The sequence below is a fragment of the Alligator sinensis genome, unplaced genomic scaffold, assembly GCF_000455745.1.
Source record: "Alligator sinensis unplaced genomic scaffold, ASM45574v1 scaffold86_1, whole genome shotgun sequence".
NCBI classification, from domain to species: domain Eukaryota; kingdom Metazoa; phylum Chordata; order Crocodylia; family Alligatoridae; genus Alligator; species Alligator sinensis.
In genome coordinates, this window is record NW_005841971.1 from 1,821,099 (window position 1) to 1,836,563 (window position 15,465).

The 15,465-nt window shown below is 41.0% G+C and overlaps 1 protein-coding gene across 2 annotated transcripts in view; it reads left to right on the forward strand.

Annotated features, from left to right (window-relative positions):
* The window catches only part of BMPER (BMP binding endothelial regulator), a 232,619-nt gene that overhangs the window by 143,269 nt on the left and 73,885 nt on the right, over nucleotides 1-15,465 (forward strand). For both annotated transcript variants that reach the window (XM_025200608.1, XM_014518624.2), the window contains 2 exons: nucleotides 4,897-5,226; nucleotides 11,888-12,224. In XM_025200608.1, coding sequence (XP_025056393.1) covers nucleotides 4,897-5,226; nucleotides 11,888-12,224 — 667 coding nt within the window. The remainder of the gene's footprint in view (nucleotides 1-4,896; nucleotides 5,227-11,887; nucleotides 12,225-15,465) is intronic.

Consider the following 15,465-nt stretch of genomic DNA (forward strand, 5'->3'; position numbering starts at 1 on the left):
GGGGCTGCCAAGCATGAGGGGGACCCCCCACACTCCCGTGGGATGCTCCGTCTGCCCCACCATCTCAGCATTCATGAGCCGCACCTGGTACCTTGAGGTATGTAGAAAAAACATTATAAAGCTGTGTCTATGGCTGAATTGCTGATTTTCCAAATCAGAATTGAATCTTCAGATTCAGGTTTGGTCAAATTGAATTGGGATAGTGATCCAAATCAGCAAATTAAATCACTGTCCCCCAAATTGGGCCAAAACCAAATCGGAATCAAATATTGCTTGCTTCGCACACCCCAACTGCCCACCATACACGGGCTGGTCTTGGTGATGCACAAAGCACAGGGGGTCCACGGCATGGGCTACTTGTGGCATCTCAGACTGCTTGCCTATCTTGCCTGCAGTGTGCATGGCACAGGGCCCAGCCCATGCACCTCATGCAATGCATGGGGCTAGGCTGGCACATAGAGTCAGTTTACTGACTTGTGGGCCATATCACATGGCTCCATGGACTGTATCTGGTCCCTATCCCAGCTGTAGAGGGTTCCTCATATACTATATTTTCTATGTTTTCATTGCTTGCATTGGATTTAAGGGACAGTCAAGCAGGAGGGACATCTTTAAAAAGAAGGAACATAAAACAACATGTCTTTGAAACCCTTTTAGGAAAGAAAGAAGAAACCTAAAAATATCACAAACTCTTTTTATGTCATCTGCTCTTTGCAGTCCTGCTACACCCTGTACTTAAGGTTTCCTTTCAGGACAACAATACAGTACTCACTGCTGGCAGTTGTCAGAGCTACTGCACACATGCATGTGTACTGTTAATTTTTTCCCCTTGCATGTGTACTTTAAACATTTTTCTTATAACTCTTTTGAAAATGTGCTACACAAAGGTGCTGAAATATCAGTTAGTTCAGACTCTTTCTAGGTAACTGCCTTTTTCTCTTTCAGCTATGAAAGTGAAAGAAGAATTTGGATCAGATATTGAACTGTTCAATCCAAAACACATTATTTTTATTTTAACTGCACTGCATCAAGTTGACATATGATGTGACACCACATAACATAACATTAAACAGCATTAGTCTATATAACACATTAAAAATAAAAAATAAATATTTCTTTTGGATCTCATTGGTGCTATCATTTTAAACTGGCACATCTCTAAATGATGTTTGTTCCACATGTCTTGACACTTAACCACTTGCTTAGGTGAAGAAAGAAAGACAACTCTGAGATATATTAGGTAATAACACATACAATATCCCTATATTCTTGGCTCCCAGAAACTCAGACAAAAAGCAGTTCTTTTCACTGATTTTTTTTTCATCTTTGTTTGGATATTTTTGCTGATGATTTCCTCACTTTCTAATATGTTACCTGCATGCTTTAAAATAAAAAATAAAACATTGCTAAAATATAATATGAATGGAACAAATAATTAAATACATATTGAATTCTTTTATGCAAAAATTAGACTGGTATATTGGGAAATTGAGACAATAATTTAATATTTACTAGTAACCTAATGCTATAATTCCTGACATGCATAACATTTACTTTTATTCAGATTTATTTAGAGATATTAATTAATCCATGCTAACACCCTGTGAGGTAACATCCCAAGTTTCCAGATGGGAGAACTGAGGCAGAGTGCTAGGTGCATGCATTTTCAAAAGTGTATGCTTCAATAGTTACCCCTAATTTTGGTACAGAAGAAAAATATGCCCCTAATTTTGATCCCTCAGTATTTGATTGCAATTCCATGGGCATGATTTCCAGACATGCTGAGCAGCTGCAACAATGATTTCAGCTGAAGATGCAAGTCTTACTTTTCTGTGGAAAAGAAGTTCAGAGTCTCCTATTGGGAAACCAAACATTGTAACATTTGACCTAAAAAATGTACTCAAGGTCTTAATGGAAAGGGAGGATGTATGGCAAAGCTAAGAGTAGAATACAAGTGCCCCAGCACCTGATTCTGTGGGTGTACTACCTGGATGCTGCAGGGTACGTAAGCTCAGATGGAAGCAGGGTATATTAGCCCAAGTCAAGTACAACACTAACATCTACACTACTTAGCTTACCTGAGCTAGTGGCTAAGTACAGACAGTTAAAAAGCCTGTGGTAGAATCGATTCAGTCTTTGCAGGTTAGTCTAAACTGCACAGATTAAATTGAAACAGAAGTGAATAGACATTTACCTTTGATTAAGGAAATGCAGCCAAATGCCTGCAATGGCTCAGGCCACCAGCCAGGGGCACTACAGTACAGCTCTCTGGCTGTGTGTTCACTTCATTTTCCTCCTGCCCCCAGGTCTCTGGGATTTGCAGTCCAAAATCAGAGTAGCAGGACTCTGCAGGGTTGCTCATCACTTCCTTTTCCTGCTTCCACACGCCTCTGGGATTTGTAGTCCACAATCACAGCCAGCAGTAAGTTTGAGTTGGGAAGGGGTGTTTATCTTTATCCCCTGGCCCCAGACCTCAGTTGGGTTTTGCCTGGAGGGGGCAGTCCCCACCCTGCAGACTGACCTGCATCCCCAGCTGAGCTTACCTCGTTCACCCCAGTCAACCAGCCCTCACTGCTCCAGCTAAGGAGCAGAGGTCTGCAGGGCTAGGCCTGCTCTCTGCCCACGCCAGCCCAGGGTAGCAAAGCATCCCGGGATGCTGGGGAACTGTGATTTAACTTGAACCAGGAAGCGGCCTGGGACAGAAGTTTCATAAACTGGTTTGACCCAAATCAGTTAAGTCTGACACTGCATTCAACCAGGTTTATCTTAAACCAGTTTCAGCCATTTTGACACTGGTTATGTGCACTGAGTTTCTGTTCTGTTACAGGTTTAAACCAGTTTCTGATCACTTAAACCAAAGTATATGTAACTTCTGTCCCTAGCCAGTGTGTTCAGAGTTAGGTCAGGTATATGTACTTGATAGGCCATCATACCATGTAGACATGGTCTCATCCAGAAGGCCATTCTGTCTTCTAGATTTGCATTTGTCCTTTTTTTGAGCCAGTAGACATGGATTTACTAGTTGCACCATTTTTGGATAGATGTTTTTTCTGCTTTTTGACCGATAAATACCATTTTTAAATTTTAATGAGTAGTTCTTGTGTTAACTGTCTCTTTCCTATGGGTCATATTTTCTTCTATACCAATTTCCCTCCCTAAATGAAGGCTATATTGATCCTTCAAAAGTATTGTATACTTGTACTTGGGTGACTGACAGTCTGTCAATGTGCGTGCCTTTGACGTAATTCCTGACAGGAGCAGCAGTAGTCAGATAGTATTTGTGCTGTTAGAACTCACTGCTGTATCAGCAACCCTGACATTCTTGAGTGAAAATCAAACATGTTGAGCATTTCCCTGGATCTCAATACACCAAAGTCTTCTCCATATCTCTTGTTAGGTATAGCCTACAAAAGAGGAATTGGAATTTTACTTAGAAACCTCTATGGGGCTTTTAATTAACTGTCTTCTTTAATTGAATAAGTGCACACACCTGGGTACTCTCATCCCCACCCTCATTTATTTGGCAGTCACTTGCTTGTGTATCCATACCCTGAGACTGTTGGCTTAGAGGAGGGATGGTCTTTTTGTTGTAAGTTCATGCAGTACTGAGTATCATAGAATCATAGAAAACAACTTGTCCTAGTCTGTGACTGGTTTCCCCATGTGTTTCCACAAGTGAAGTCATCGTCGTTATCAGGTTAGAAAAAAATTGGCCTTTCTCCCCTTTGATTTTTTTACTTCCCTATCATGCACAGCCAGAAATTTGCTCCAAATTTGTAAGAATTAATATGCAGGTATACCATAATATTAGGTATTTATCAATTCATCACGTCTTTATTTTCTATCCAGAGAAGCCTTTTACCCAGTATCACTGCAATGAACCTATAAAAAACAATGGTGAATAAATCACAAATAGAAGCAATGGGTTATAAAAGGTATATAATATCATAGAGCAACCGTGTAAACATATTCAATTTCATGGCTTACTGTTAGGCAAGATTTATGGTAGCTGTTGATGGAGCAGAGTAAACTAGTCAAAACAAGCCAGAGAATCTGGGCAAACATCTCTAACTATATAATGTATACATATGTAATGAATATAAATACATAAGCCTATGTGGTCAGATCCAGGTCTTACTGAACTTAATGGCACAATGCCCATTGACTTCAGTAGGACTGAAATGTAACTCATATTTAGGGACATCAAAAACATTAACTTTAAATAGCCCACTTGTGTGCATGTGCACACACGTGTGTGTATTTTTTAACATTTTGTATCTCTGTTAGTGTTAATGCCTCAGGCCATGACCCTACAATAAATTCAGTGTGTTCAGACTCTTGTGCCTATAGAGTTTTGTTAACTTTCACTGGACCCTGCATGGACTCAGGGACTTGCCTGCACTAATCTGAGTAGCAGACCAAGACTCACAATGGCTAGTACTTAAAAAAAAAAAAAAAAAAAAAAAAAAAAAAAAAAAAAAAAATTTAATTTAAATTTTAAAAAAAAAAAAAAAAAAAAAATAATAATAATAATAATAATCTAATTTAAATTGTAATAACATAATCTCTACATCTTGTTTAGATCCTTTAAGACTCTTAGTTTGAGTGATGAAGGTAGCCTCATTGGAGTTTTAAGGTAGCCTCACTGGAGTTTTATTTTCTTTTTGTTCGATTTTTTTGCTCTAACCTTCATTTACCAGTATAATGTTGGTATTGAGCTTCCTAACCATTCAAGGATCTTTACATTAGAAGAAAAAAATGCAGGCTTTCCATTCTACTTTTTTTTTCACAAAATTTTTTATCAGGTGCTCTCCATCCCCAAACAATGTTTACCAATTACTACTGTTTAAACTTCAACTGGTCTTGATGGTGCTTTTGTTTCTCACTCACCTGCAGAGCCTGGAGTTTGCACTGTATTTGGAGACCCCCACTACAACACTTTTGATGGACGGACATTTAACTTTCAGGGAACATGTCAGTACGTTTTGACAAAAGACTGCTCCTCCTCTGCCTCGTCCTTCCAGGTGCTGGTGAAAAATGATGCTCGTCGGACCCGATCTTTTTCTTGGACAAAATCTGTGGACCTTGTGTTGGGCAGAAATACAATCAGTCTCCAGCAACACCTTACTGTGAAGTGGAATGGGACCCGGATATCACTCCCTTGTAAGACACCACAGTTTCAGATCAACTTGGATGGTTATTTGCTGAAAGTAACAACCAAAGCAGGTGGGGCTAAAAGGAATGTGCTTGCTCTAAGTCTGAAATGTTGGCATAAACATAAAAGATGTGGTGCCTCTAGTGAACTCGTCAAATGTCACAATTCTGGAATTGAGAGCATGAAGAAATAAAAATAGATTGGTAATAATTATATTTATACTTCCCTAGAGCTTGATGTCTGACGATCTCAAAGTGCTCTATCAACCTCACACTCCTGATGCATGTGTACAGAGATATTGATATGCAAATTTACAGACTCGGGTAGAGCAGCTTTTAAAAATGTATTTATTTCTGCAAATGGCGAACAAGTGCTACAGTGCATGAGTACATATGCGAATTTAACTTCCAGTAATTTCTAAATGGTCATCATTTAATAGTAACCGATAACACTGAACAACAGGAAATTGATTCTCAAATATCACCTTAATTTTTTCAGTCACAGCAATAAATCATACCCTTTTTCTGTGTGTGATGTGTATAAAATCACAATTCTGCACCTGCAGTGAATGGCCAGGAAAAGCCTGAATGATCTGCAGGTGCAAAAATCACAGAAACAATTCACCTGGGATGCCCACCAAAATACATGCTTCAGTTTGAAAACTGGTCCCAGGATGCTGTGTAATATTAGCTTGCAGGATTCTCTCTCTGTCCAAATGAGAGCTTGTCAATGCAGAATTGTGATTTGGTCTTCTGTTATAGAACCAGAAGTGGGAGCAAATGGGAAAATTCAGAACATCTGGTACCTTTCGTGAAGGAAAAAGGAAGGGAGAGAGAGCAGACTCTCAGGTCTGTAAGGTCCTGGCAAAAACGTTAATTGTCAAAATACTAGACCATAGGGCTTACATGTGTTTTGATAAACTGTTCTGAGACTGTAATGTTCTGTTGAAGATAAATACTGAGTGGAAGTAAAGAAATTATGTATTAGCATGTGTCAGGTACTTCTGCAGTCCAGGGAGATTTCACTTGTACAGTGAAGTACTGTTTCAGTGAGAATAATATTTACTGTTAATTCAATTAAATGCCATGTAAAAAGAGTGAAACCAATCTCTCTTTAAAAAGTGGTAAGATTACAGACATAAGGTAAAGTCACATTCATTATCTGGAGTCATTTTTTAGGGATACCCTACTACCCACCGCTGAGTTGAGAATTTATACACCTCTTCATGTATCCACTGGAAATGTAACCCTGCATAATGTGGATCCCAGCTTTGAGCTTGCTCTTCAAAATGGCAAGGCAAATTTTTGTGGCTGTCTGTAAAATGCACACAAGATGACCATTATTCACATGTTCTAATTAAAAGCATCTTGAGGGTTTCTCTTTGCAACCAGCTGAATCCTGCAAGTTGTAGTGATGTGGAATTCATTAGCCAACCACAGGCCAGAGCGACATTCTCAATCAAATTTGACTGGCAGCTAATGTTGCTGCTACTCTGTTAATTGCTGGGATAAGCCCAAAGAACGACTGCATGTAACCCTCCCACCCCGTGTTGGCAGATGCAGCACAAACATGGCACATGACAAAATACCAAGGAGTGTGTAATCACCACCAATTATAGTTTAAATAATTCTTCCCCTTAACAGTCATGGATCAGATTCCTTTTACTGAAAGCTTCACTAAGAGCCAATTTCTCTTTGCCTTGGCACACAAAGCTTGAAAAGCAAATGAACTGCATGGCTCCACTTTGGTGGGGGGAGGACAAGCTACTGACAGTCTGTTCAGGGAGATGGAATGTGCCCAGTAGGACTGGCTGGAAGTCAGAATTTCTGTTCTGTAGGAAATTCTAAATTTTTGGAAAAAAAAGTCCCTTCATCTTCAGAGAAAACAGAGAGAATTTTTGAAGCTTCTTCCAGGTGCTGGGATCTGAGAAAAATCATGTAGAAATAATCCATTGTTTCATTTAAAAAATGTAAAACGCAACTCACCCTGTGAGTACAAATGTCAGTGTTTTTGGCTCAGCATGAGCTCACCCAGCAGCACCCAAGTTCCCAACTCCATGGCAGGGAGCCTGGATCTCTGCTATCCCTAGCACCCAGGCAGCCTGCATGGAAAGGCTATCCTTAGAGGTACAGACCATGGAGCCTAGGTTCCTATGTGCTCCACCAGGCATATTGGCAGGAGCCTAGTTGGAACCTTGCCTGTGTTTAGTTGGAAATTTGCTGAAACCAGTATGTTCCCCCAAAATATTCCAGGTTAGAGGAACCGGCCTTTTACAACGGGACCCTGTTTTGCTGAAAAATTCCTGACCGGCTCTAATCCTGAGTATCCAGAAGCAGCAACTGTGGTGCCCCATTTTCATGACAGTACAGATAGTTTTACAATTGCCTTTCACTAGGCTTGTAATGATGCAGGTTGTTTTTTTTAAATTTCCATGTTGGAAATAGAAGGGAGCTCAGCAGATGCTGTGCTGGAGTTTTTTCCTCCACTGGCAGGTTGCGGGATGAATCTTGTTTGCTCAACGCCTGTGCAGAGCTTCTGCATGAACCTCATTTGCTCAGGCTTTGTGTACTGGGATTTGCCCCTAAATCCATAGAGAAGAGTCATGTCTGCCAGATCTTGAGGATGCCTCTACCGTGAGAAATTCTACAGAACAATTGGAAAGCGCCCCCAGCATGTGAATTGCAGTGTGTGATGTGCATAAATCCAGAAAGGATTTCTAATGCAGGATAGCACATGCTGTGCCAAGTTAAGAAGGCAAGCAACACGTTTGTTAAGCGTTCCCCTAGTGCAAGGGGAAAATTGGAAACCCCTATGAAGCAACTCAAAAAATGTTCCTATTCTGCACGTCCCCTGATGGGACAGATGCTGTGTCCTTTGGCGTCAAATCCTGCCAATCACTTAAATCCTGATTCTTATCCAAGAGAACGGGAAACTCATCCGTTTGGGAAAGAAAAAAGAAATAGGCACCAAACAACACTTCCAAACAATTTCTGTCTGCCAAACAGACAATTTTCAAACATTGTTCCATAGACTAATCCCCTTTGTTACAGCTCTTGTTAATCTATTTAAATAAACTAAATTTTCCACGTATGCACAAACAGAAAGATACATGCTATGCAGTGTGAACAGGCAGCAGCAAGAATAGTGGGTGTATCAGAGTGCTAGCTACAAAATTCATAGCACCAATAACCTTTCCTTGTTATTGGAAATCAAAAAAGATCTGTTATGGGGAGAAGTCTATATGCTCCTCATTAAAATAAATAAAATAAAGGGGAATAAATCCTTAAAAATAAGCAGTATGAGACAGTTACCAAGTGTTCATTTGAACCTGAAATATTAAAGCAGGATATAATGTAATTATACTATACGCAATTAGTGAAAAGTATATCCTGTTTTATTAGTATGACAGTGTCCATCTTGGCCAGTGCTGACAATTGAAGCAGAAACCTCCTGATTTAGAAGTGTGAATTTCTATAGCTTCAGCTGAAGTCAGCTGGTGCCTTGGGAATGATATCTTCTGTAGTCAGGGCCCATAGGGTGACATATAACACACATTCATCAGTAGGTTGCATTATCCCTGAATGGCTTTACATTTAGATTGCACGATCGTTACTAATACTGGACAGCATGAGTTGTTTCAGTCAAGTCAATTAATGCTTCTTCAGCAATCGAGCTACTGTTGGAAAATGAATATGGAGCTATTAATCTGGACCAACCTCCTTTCTTGCCTTTGTGACTTCATTTAAGCAGCATGATGGAGCTCATTTGGAGAATGAGTTGAGCATTTACTTCTAAATTAGATTCATATCATAAACAGAGATGGACTTAAAATTTGGATTTTGACACTCCAAGGTTTGAGAGAACTTATCTGAGTTTTCCATATGAAGTGTACTCAATTTACAAAATAATGGCAGCTCTTCTAAATGCTGGCATGGCAAAATCAGCCCGGTGTCTGAAAATCAAGCTGTGTTTTGTTTTGTGCAGTGTTGTCAGAAGCAAAGATGGCTTGTTGCATATTCAGTAAACTAAATAATAACTGTAATGCCCCTGGAACAAGATGCAGTGGCTTTGACCATTCAAGTGTTATAACAATATGTCAAATTATTTTCAGACATGGGTTAAATAAGGATATGTTTAGACGTTGCACTGCGCACCTGCACTGCCTTCATAAGAAACCATGAAGCTGTGAGGGAGCACGCTGAATGGGTACCTGTCAGAGATGTGTCCTCTGGCATCTCAAAACCACCGATAGTGGATGCTTGTGGGGACGACACAGTAATGAATGAGGGATAGATCACTCTAGTTATGCCCTGTTCAATACTCTGCTTCTAAAGTATCTACTCCTGCCACTATTGAATGCTGGGCTAGAACCATCGGTCTGATTCAGTATGGCACTTGTTATATTCTTATCTACTTGACAACTGTTTTCCCAAAACACATGATAACATGTCTCAAACTATGTCTCAAACATAGCGTGGAAAAGACAATCTGTACCAGTGACAAAAAAACTCTTTTGCAGCCTTTGTTCTGATTACAGTTACTTCTGAGGCACATTCTGTTTGAGTAGCTATGGAAATTGAAAATGTAATAAGAGTCAGTGAGGCTTATTGCTAAAGGAACCATTTCAGATTTGAATGGAGTGATTGGTATGTTAAGTTACGTATATGAATATGCAAGGGATACTGATCATATGGGACATTTTTAGATGCGTGTGTGATGCAGCGCCGGGAGCTTTTGAAAGTGCCTAGCGCTGCATTGCATGCATTTGTATAAATGGCAAAATGTGCGTCAGCGCTGAGAAAATGGTGCTGGTATGCTTTTGAACGAAAACATGTTGAAGGTGTTTTAGTTCAAAAGCACACCCACTGCCACTTACCCAGCACTGATGCACTGTTTATACAAATACAAGTGATGCAGCTCCGGGCACATCAGCTTGCATTTGGAGCAGAATCTCTGGCTCATCGCAGCATGAAAAGGTATGTGTATAAATGCCCATGAAGCCTGAAAGGAGAGGGTGTAAAGAAATCCTGTTCTGTTCCTGGCTGTGCCACAGGCGTCCTGTGTGAATCTGACCAAGGCACAAATTTTATGGGTCTTGTTTCTAGTAGAATGCAGGTAATGATACAGGGAAGTCGGGAGGATATATAACTGTTGGTCACATGTTTTGTGATATTCCAATGGAAAGCACTCCCTAAGCTAAAGTATTATTTTCAGATGGCACTGACAATAGGAATGAAGGTAAAGAATAACAATTTCTGATAGGACTTGAACCTCAGTAATTGCCAATGTTCTTTTATTCCAAAACAATATCAAAAGGTTGTTCTTTTATCATCTATATTTTTACTTCCCATAGAAAACAATTTAAAACTTGACATCTTGAAGGTACAAAATCTTAGTTTTAAGAGTTGTCAAACAGAATGGAACAATGCATAGGATCATAGGCAAGTAGGGCTGGAAGGCACTTCATCAATATCTCAATCCAAGCTTCTGCATCTCAAACCCAGCCTCCTCTTGCTTTCAAATGTTTTGCTAATTTATGAGAATTTAATGGGTGAAAGTTGTAATGAACTACAGGGATCTGAACCTCCTTTAAATTAACCATTTTGAATCCTCTTCCAGGTGGTGTGCTCTGAACATGACTATTTTCTCTGAACATGACTACCCATTTGAATCTGTCTTTATTGATTTATGTAAAGTAAGTTTACTAGTCTCAGACTAAGGACATAAATACAATCCTATTCCACCTTGCTTATGTCCTTGAAAAACAGTTAATACAAAAGGTGGGTGAGTTCTTCTACTTTTCTGTGACTCAGTCTGAAGAACAAGGTGGTGGTGTGTTACAAAAGTAGAACCAGTAATGGATATTTATGGACTTGAACAGGGTGGAATAGAATTGCACTCCAGCACTAAAGTCCATTTAGGTGTCCAACAGCTGGAGTAGAACCTGATCTGTAGGTATCCACAACTAAAAGACTTATTGACTGTCCATATCAGCATAAAGAACAAGGAATAAATGAGCTTTCAGAACAAGTGGTAGCTCCATAACTCATTGTTGGTGTGCTGTGGTGTAGGCAAAATTGTATACTGTTGCTGCCTGTACTCTGTAAAATTCTGACTGCAGTGAAGTTCCAGGCGATTTTGCTATTGACTGCAGTAAGGCCAGGATTTCACCCAGAATGCTTCTGTCTTATCTCCAACTTTGGATTAAAAGAAACCCTCCTGTCTGTAGCCCACAGATTCTTACAATATATTGTAATTTACTCTGATTTGAATAGGGTGACCATATTATTTTTAAGGAAATCCAAGACACTATCCCTCATCCCCTCTGGCTGATTCTCACTCCCAGCAGGAGCGGTGCCCAGCCCAGCCTGCCCCCTGCCTCCAGCCACTGCTTAGGTGGAGCCAGGCTGGGCAATGTGGGTGGGGTGGCACTATCTGGGACTTTTATCTCCATTTTCACCAACTAGCCAGGACACTGGGACAGCCTATGAAATCTGTCCCAGCCTACAAAATCAGTCTTGAAATTTGTCCTGGCCAGACTGGAACATATGGTCACCCTAGATCTGAGAAATATTGCACTTTCTGAACAGTTCTATGCAAAAGACCTAAATCCAGCAATACTAGGGGATGAAAGCAAAGGTTTCATTTAGTTCCTCAGGCACACTGTTTTGTAAACATAAACTGTGCTTAATTATGATAAAGTTTTTTTTGTCTTCTTCCTTTCTGTATCAGGTTTAGAAATCTCCTGGGATGGGGACAGTTTTGTTGAAGTCATGGCAGCACCTCATTTGAAGGGCAAACTCTGTGGTTTATGTGGCAACTACAATGGACACAAGAGAGATGACCTGATTGGAGGTGACGGCAATTTTAAGTTTGAGGTGGATGATTTTGCTGAGTCCTGGCGCATCGAGTCAAATGAGTTTTGCAGTCGCCCACAGAGGAAACCTGCACCTGAACTGTGCCAAGGAACAGTGAGGGTAAAACTCAGAGCCCACCGGGAATGCCAGAAACTGAAAGCCTGGGAGTTTCAGAATTGTCACTCAACAGTGGATTGTACTAACTTCTACCGGTAAGTGCAGTCCACTAATGAACCAGGAGGGAGATAATAGAGAGCTGCTGAGTGGAAATATAAGAATGCAATCCTGTACTCATTTTCAGTTTAGGAAAGACAGAGAGCCAGTACTAAGAACACACTTTGAGTTGAGTTTGATTGACTTCAGTAGAACTTAACATGTATACTGAGAGTTAGGCATCTGCTAAAGAACTTGCCTGAGTCAGGATGTTTAACTGGAAATGGGAAAGCTGTGAGAAATAGAATAGCTATTATTAGGGAAAAAAAGTAACATCATAATTGTCAGATGAAAAAATTATCTTTGAATTCCAAAGGAGGAAGCTAAAAAAGGCCACAGAACATGTCACTGTATACAAGACTCAGTTGTGAAGCTCACGTTGACTGTGACACAAGATTTTATCCACAGTGTCTCTTTTTTCCCCCAGTTTTTTTTAATTGATTTTGTTTATGCAGTTGTATGGCAGTTTCCTAGGTTATGAACTCTGCATTTTGGAGCTTAAAAGGATACAGTTAACACAATCAGTGGTGCCTTCCTCTTCCATCCAAGGCACAAAGAGAAGGAAGAGAACCCAGAGATCTTGTTTGAGTAATTTATTTAAGCCTTTTTTCATTAATATGCCTCCAGACTAAACCACAGTTAGATTTTCTGCTCTTTAATTATCATGATTTTATTTGCCCCTCTCCCAGTAAGTATAATCCTATTTTCTTTTGATTGCCTGACATAAAAGATAAAAGCAAACTTGGTCACAATTGTGTGATGGTGAATGGAACTGAATCCATGCTCGCTGCTCTTTGCACTTGAGCACATCTGCTGAAATATGGGGATCACGTGTAATGACTTTTTAAAAATGACTGCATTTCCCTTTTGAATTGCCTTTCCTTTTCTTCTGTCATGAGAAGGGAAGACTTGTATCCACTCTAGCAGAATATGATTGTGCACCAAGACATGCTAGAAAGGTAGCACACCTTGATCTTTAAGCTACAGCTGTCAGAGTGCTCGTTCTATTACAGTATCTACCTACAGTAGGAACCTGCAAAGAGTGAAGGACACTCTGCATACAGCTTTTAAGATTTCATTTTCCAGTGGTGTGGTGTTCAACAGAGGGCATTAGAGATGCAAATGCAGACGTGGACTTGCTGAATGCATCTCAACAGTATTCCAACCTCATTTCTACCACGTGCAGGTAAGTGGAAAAAGGAAAAATTGAAAAAGGCAGAGAGAGAGATAAGCTATAATAAATCAAATGCTATATTTTCCTCTTTCATTTTGCAATTTTTGCTCCCCTTTTTTTAAAAAAGGGACTTATATTTAATTTAGTTCAAGGTACTCCCTTACACCATCAAAGTAAGTAATTTATAGGTTGACAAGGGCAGGCAGAAAAGCCCTCTGCATCCATCCATACATACAAAATTACCGTGGGTCAGCGGGGAGTCTTTCTTCAATATTGTATTGCATCAGGTCTGGAAACACAAAGTAATAAAGCAAGTATTTGACTCACTTTTTAGGAAAAGAGACACTTGAAGACACTTGGAATAAACATCAAATTCTAATGGATTAATTTCCCTGTCAGGGCCTTGTTACAAATTATGTTGTGAGTCACACAAGTGTTGATCAGTTTTAGTGCTAGCTTGGAGTTTGGAGCAGTCACACCCTTAGTCTAGAAACCTTCTCTGACTATTTCCCACTTTCACAGCTGTGACTTGCTACTAAATGGCTGGTGAGTAGAGGCAGGACTAGGAGCTGGAGCTGTGACTTGCCACCAGGGCTAGGGACAGACATTCAAAAAGCCAGAGCCTGAATTGATTTCATCGTTGCAGGCTTATCTAACCTGCAGAGATTGAACAGGTTTGCAAGTGGACAGACATTCACTTTTGGTTCAGGAAATGAAGGCACATGTCTGCAGTGGCTCAAGATAGAATCTGGGGAGAGGGAGGGGCGCTACAGTGAGCTTTCCCTTCCATTCAACAGTGTTGAGCTGTAGGGGGTGGGGTGTGGCCAGGCCCCGGCAGGACACTCTGATTAGGGAGGGGTTTAAACCCCAACCCTGGTCTGTACATTCCCCAGCTGGGGTATGCCTAGAGTGGGAGCCCTTGCAAAGAGTGGGAGTGTTGCCAGACCCCAGCTCCCACCTAGCACTCTGAGGCAAAGAGGGGTGTGGGGGAGGGAGGACTGCTTGTGTGGAGTGCATGCATTTGTTGATGATACTGAACTTTTCAATCTCCCTCTCCCTGTTCCTTCACACTGTCTGCAGCAAACTGGTGGCACTCAAAGGTCCTATGCATTGCAAACCAGGTCATTTGTACTCGGCCTTGGTGAGGCCGCAGCTGGAGTACTGCATCCAATTTTGGGCTCCACAATTCAAAAAGGATGTGGAGAAGCTTGAGAGAGTTCAGCAAAGAGCCATGCGCACGATCAGAGGTCAGGAAAACAGACCTTACGATGACAGGCTGAGAGCTATGGGACTCTTCAGCCTGGAAATGTGCAGGCTCAGGGGTGATCTGATGGCCACCTATAAGTTTATAAAGAGTGTTCACCAGGATCTGGGGGAATGTTTGTTCACCAGAGCGTCCCCAGGGATAACAAGGTCGAACGCTTATAAACTCCTGCAAGACCGTTTCAGGCTGGATATAAGGAAGAACTTCTTTACTGTCCAAGCCCCCAAGGTCTGGAATAGCCTGCTATTGGAGGTGGTTCAAACACCTAGTTTGAACACCTTCAAGAGAAGTCTGGATGCTTTTCTTGCTGGGATCCTATGACCCCAGCTGACTTCTTGCCCCGGGGCAGGGGGCTAGACTCGATCTTCCGAGGTCCCTTCCAGCCCTAATGTCTATGAAATCTATAAAATCTATTTCTCACACCTCTCCCTGTCCCCTCTTGAACACTGTCAGATTGTGGCCTTTGAAGCAAGTCAGAAGCCAGAAGGGAGCTTATTAGAACACATCTCTCTCATTAGTTCAACTTCTTCTGAAACAGCTTTTTCCAAGGTATTTGTAAGGAAGAACAGAGGGACATTACCAGTTGACCTGATGATTAGCTCCAAAAAGCCCCAAGTGGACACTGTTCTGTCTGCCTTTGTTCTAGTGAAATTGGAGATGCACACACATAGACACCTCTCAGCATCAGCTAGCCTGGGGGTGGCGTGACTATGACAAGATGCCGTTTGGGGTCTGTGCTGTTGGGGTCCAAGCTGTGGGAGAGCAAAAAGGAGAAAGGTGGGGGGGGGGGGGGGGGGGAGGG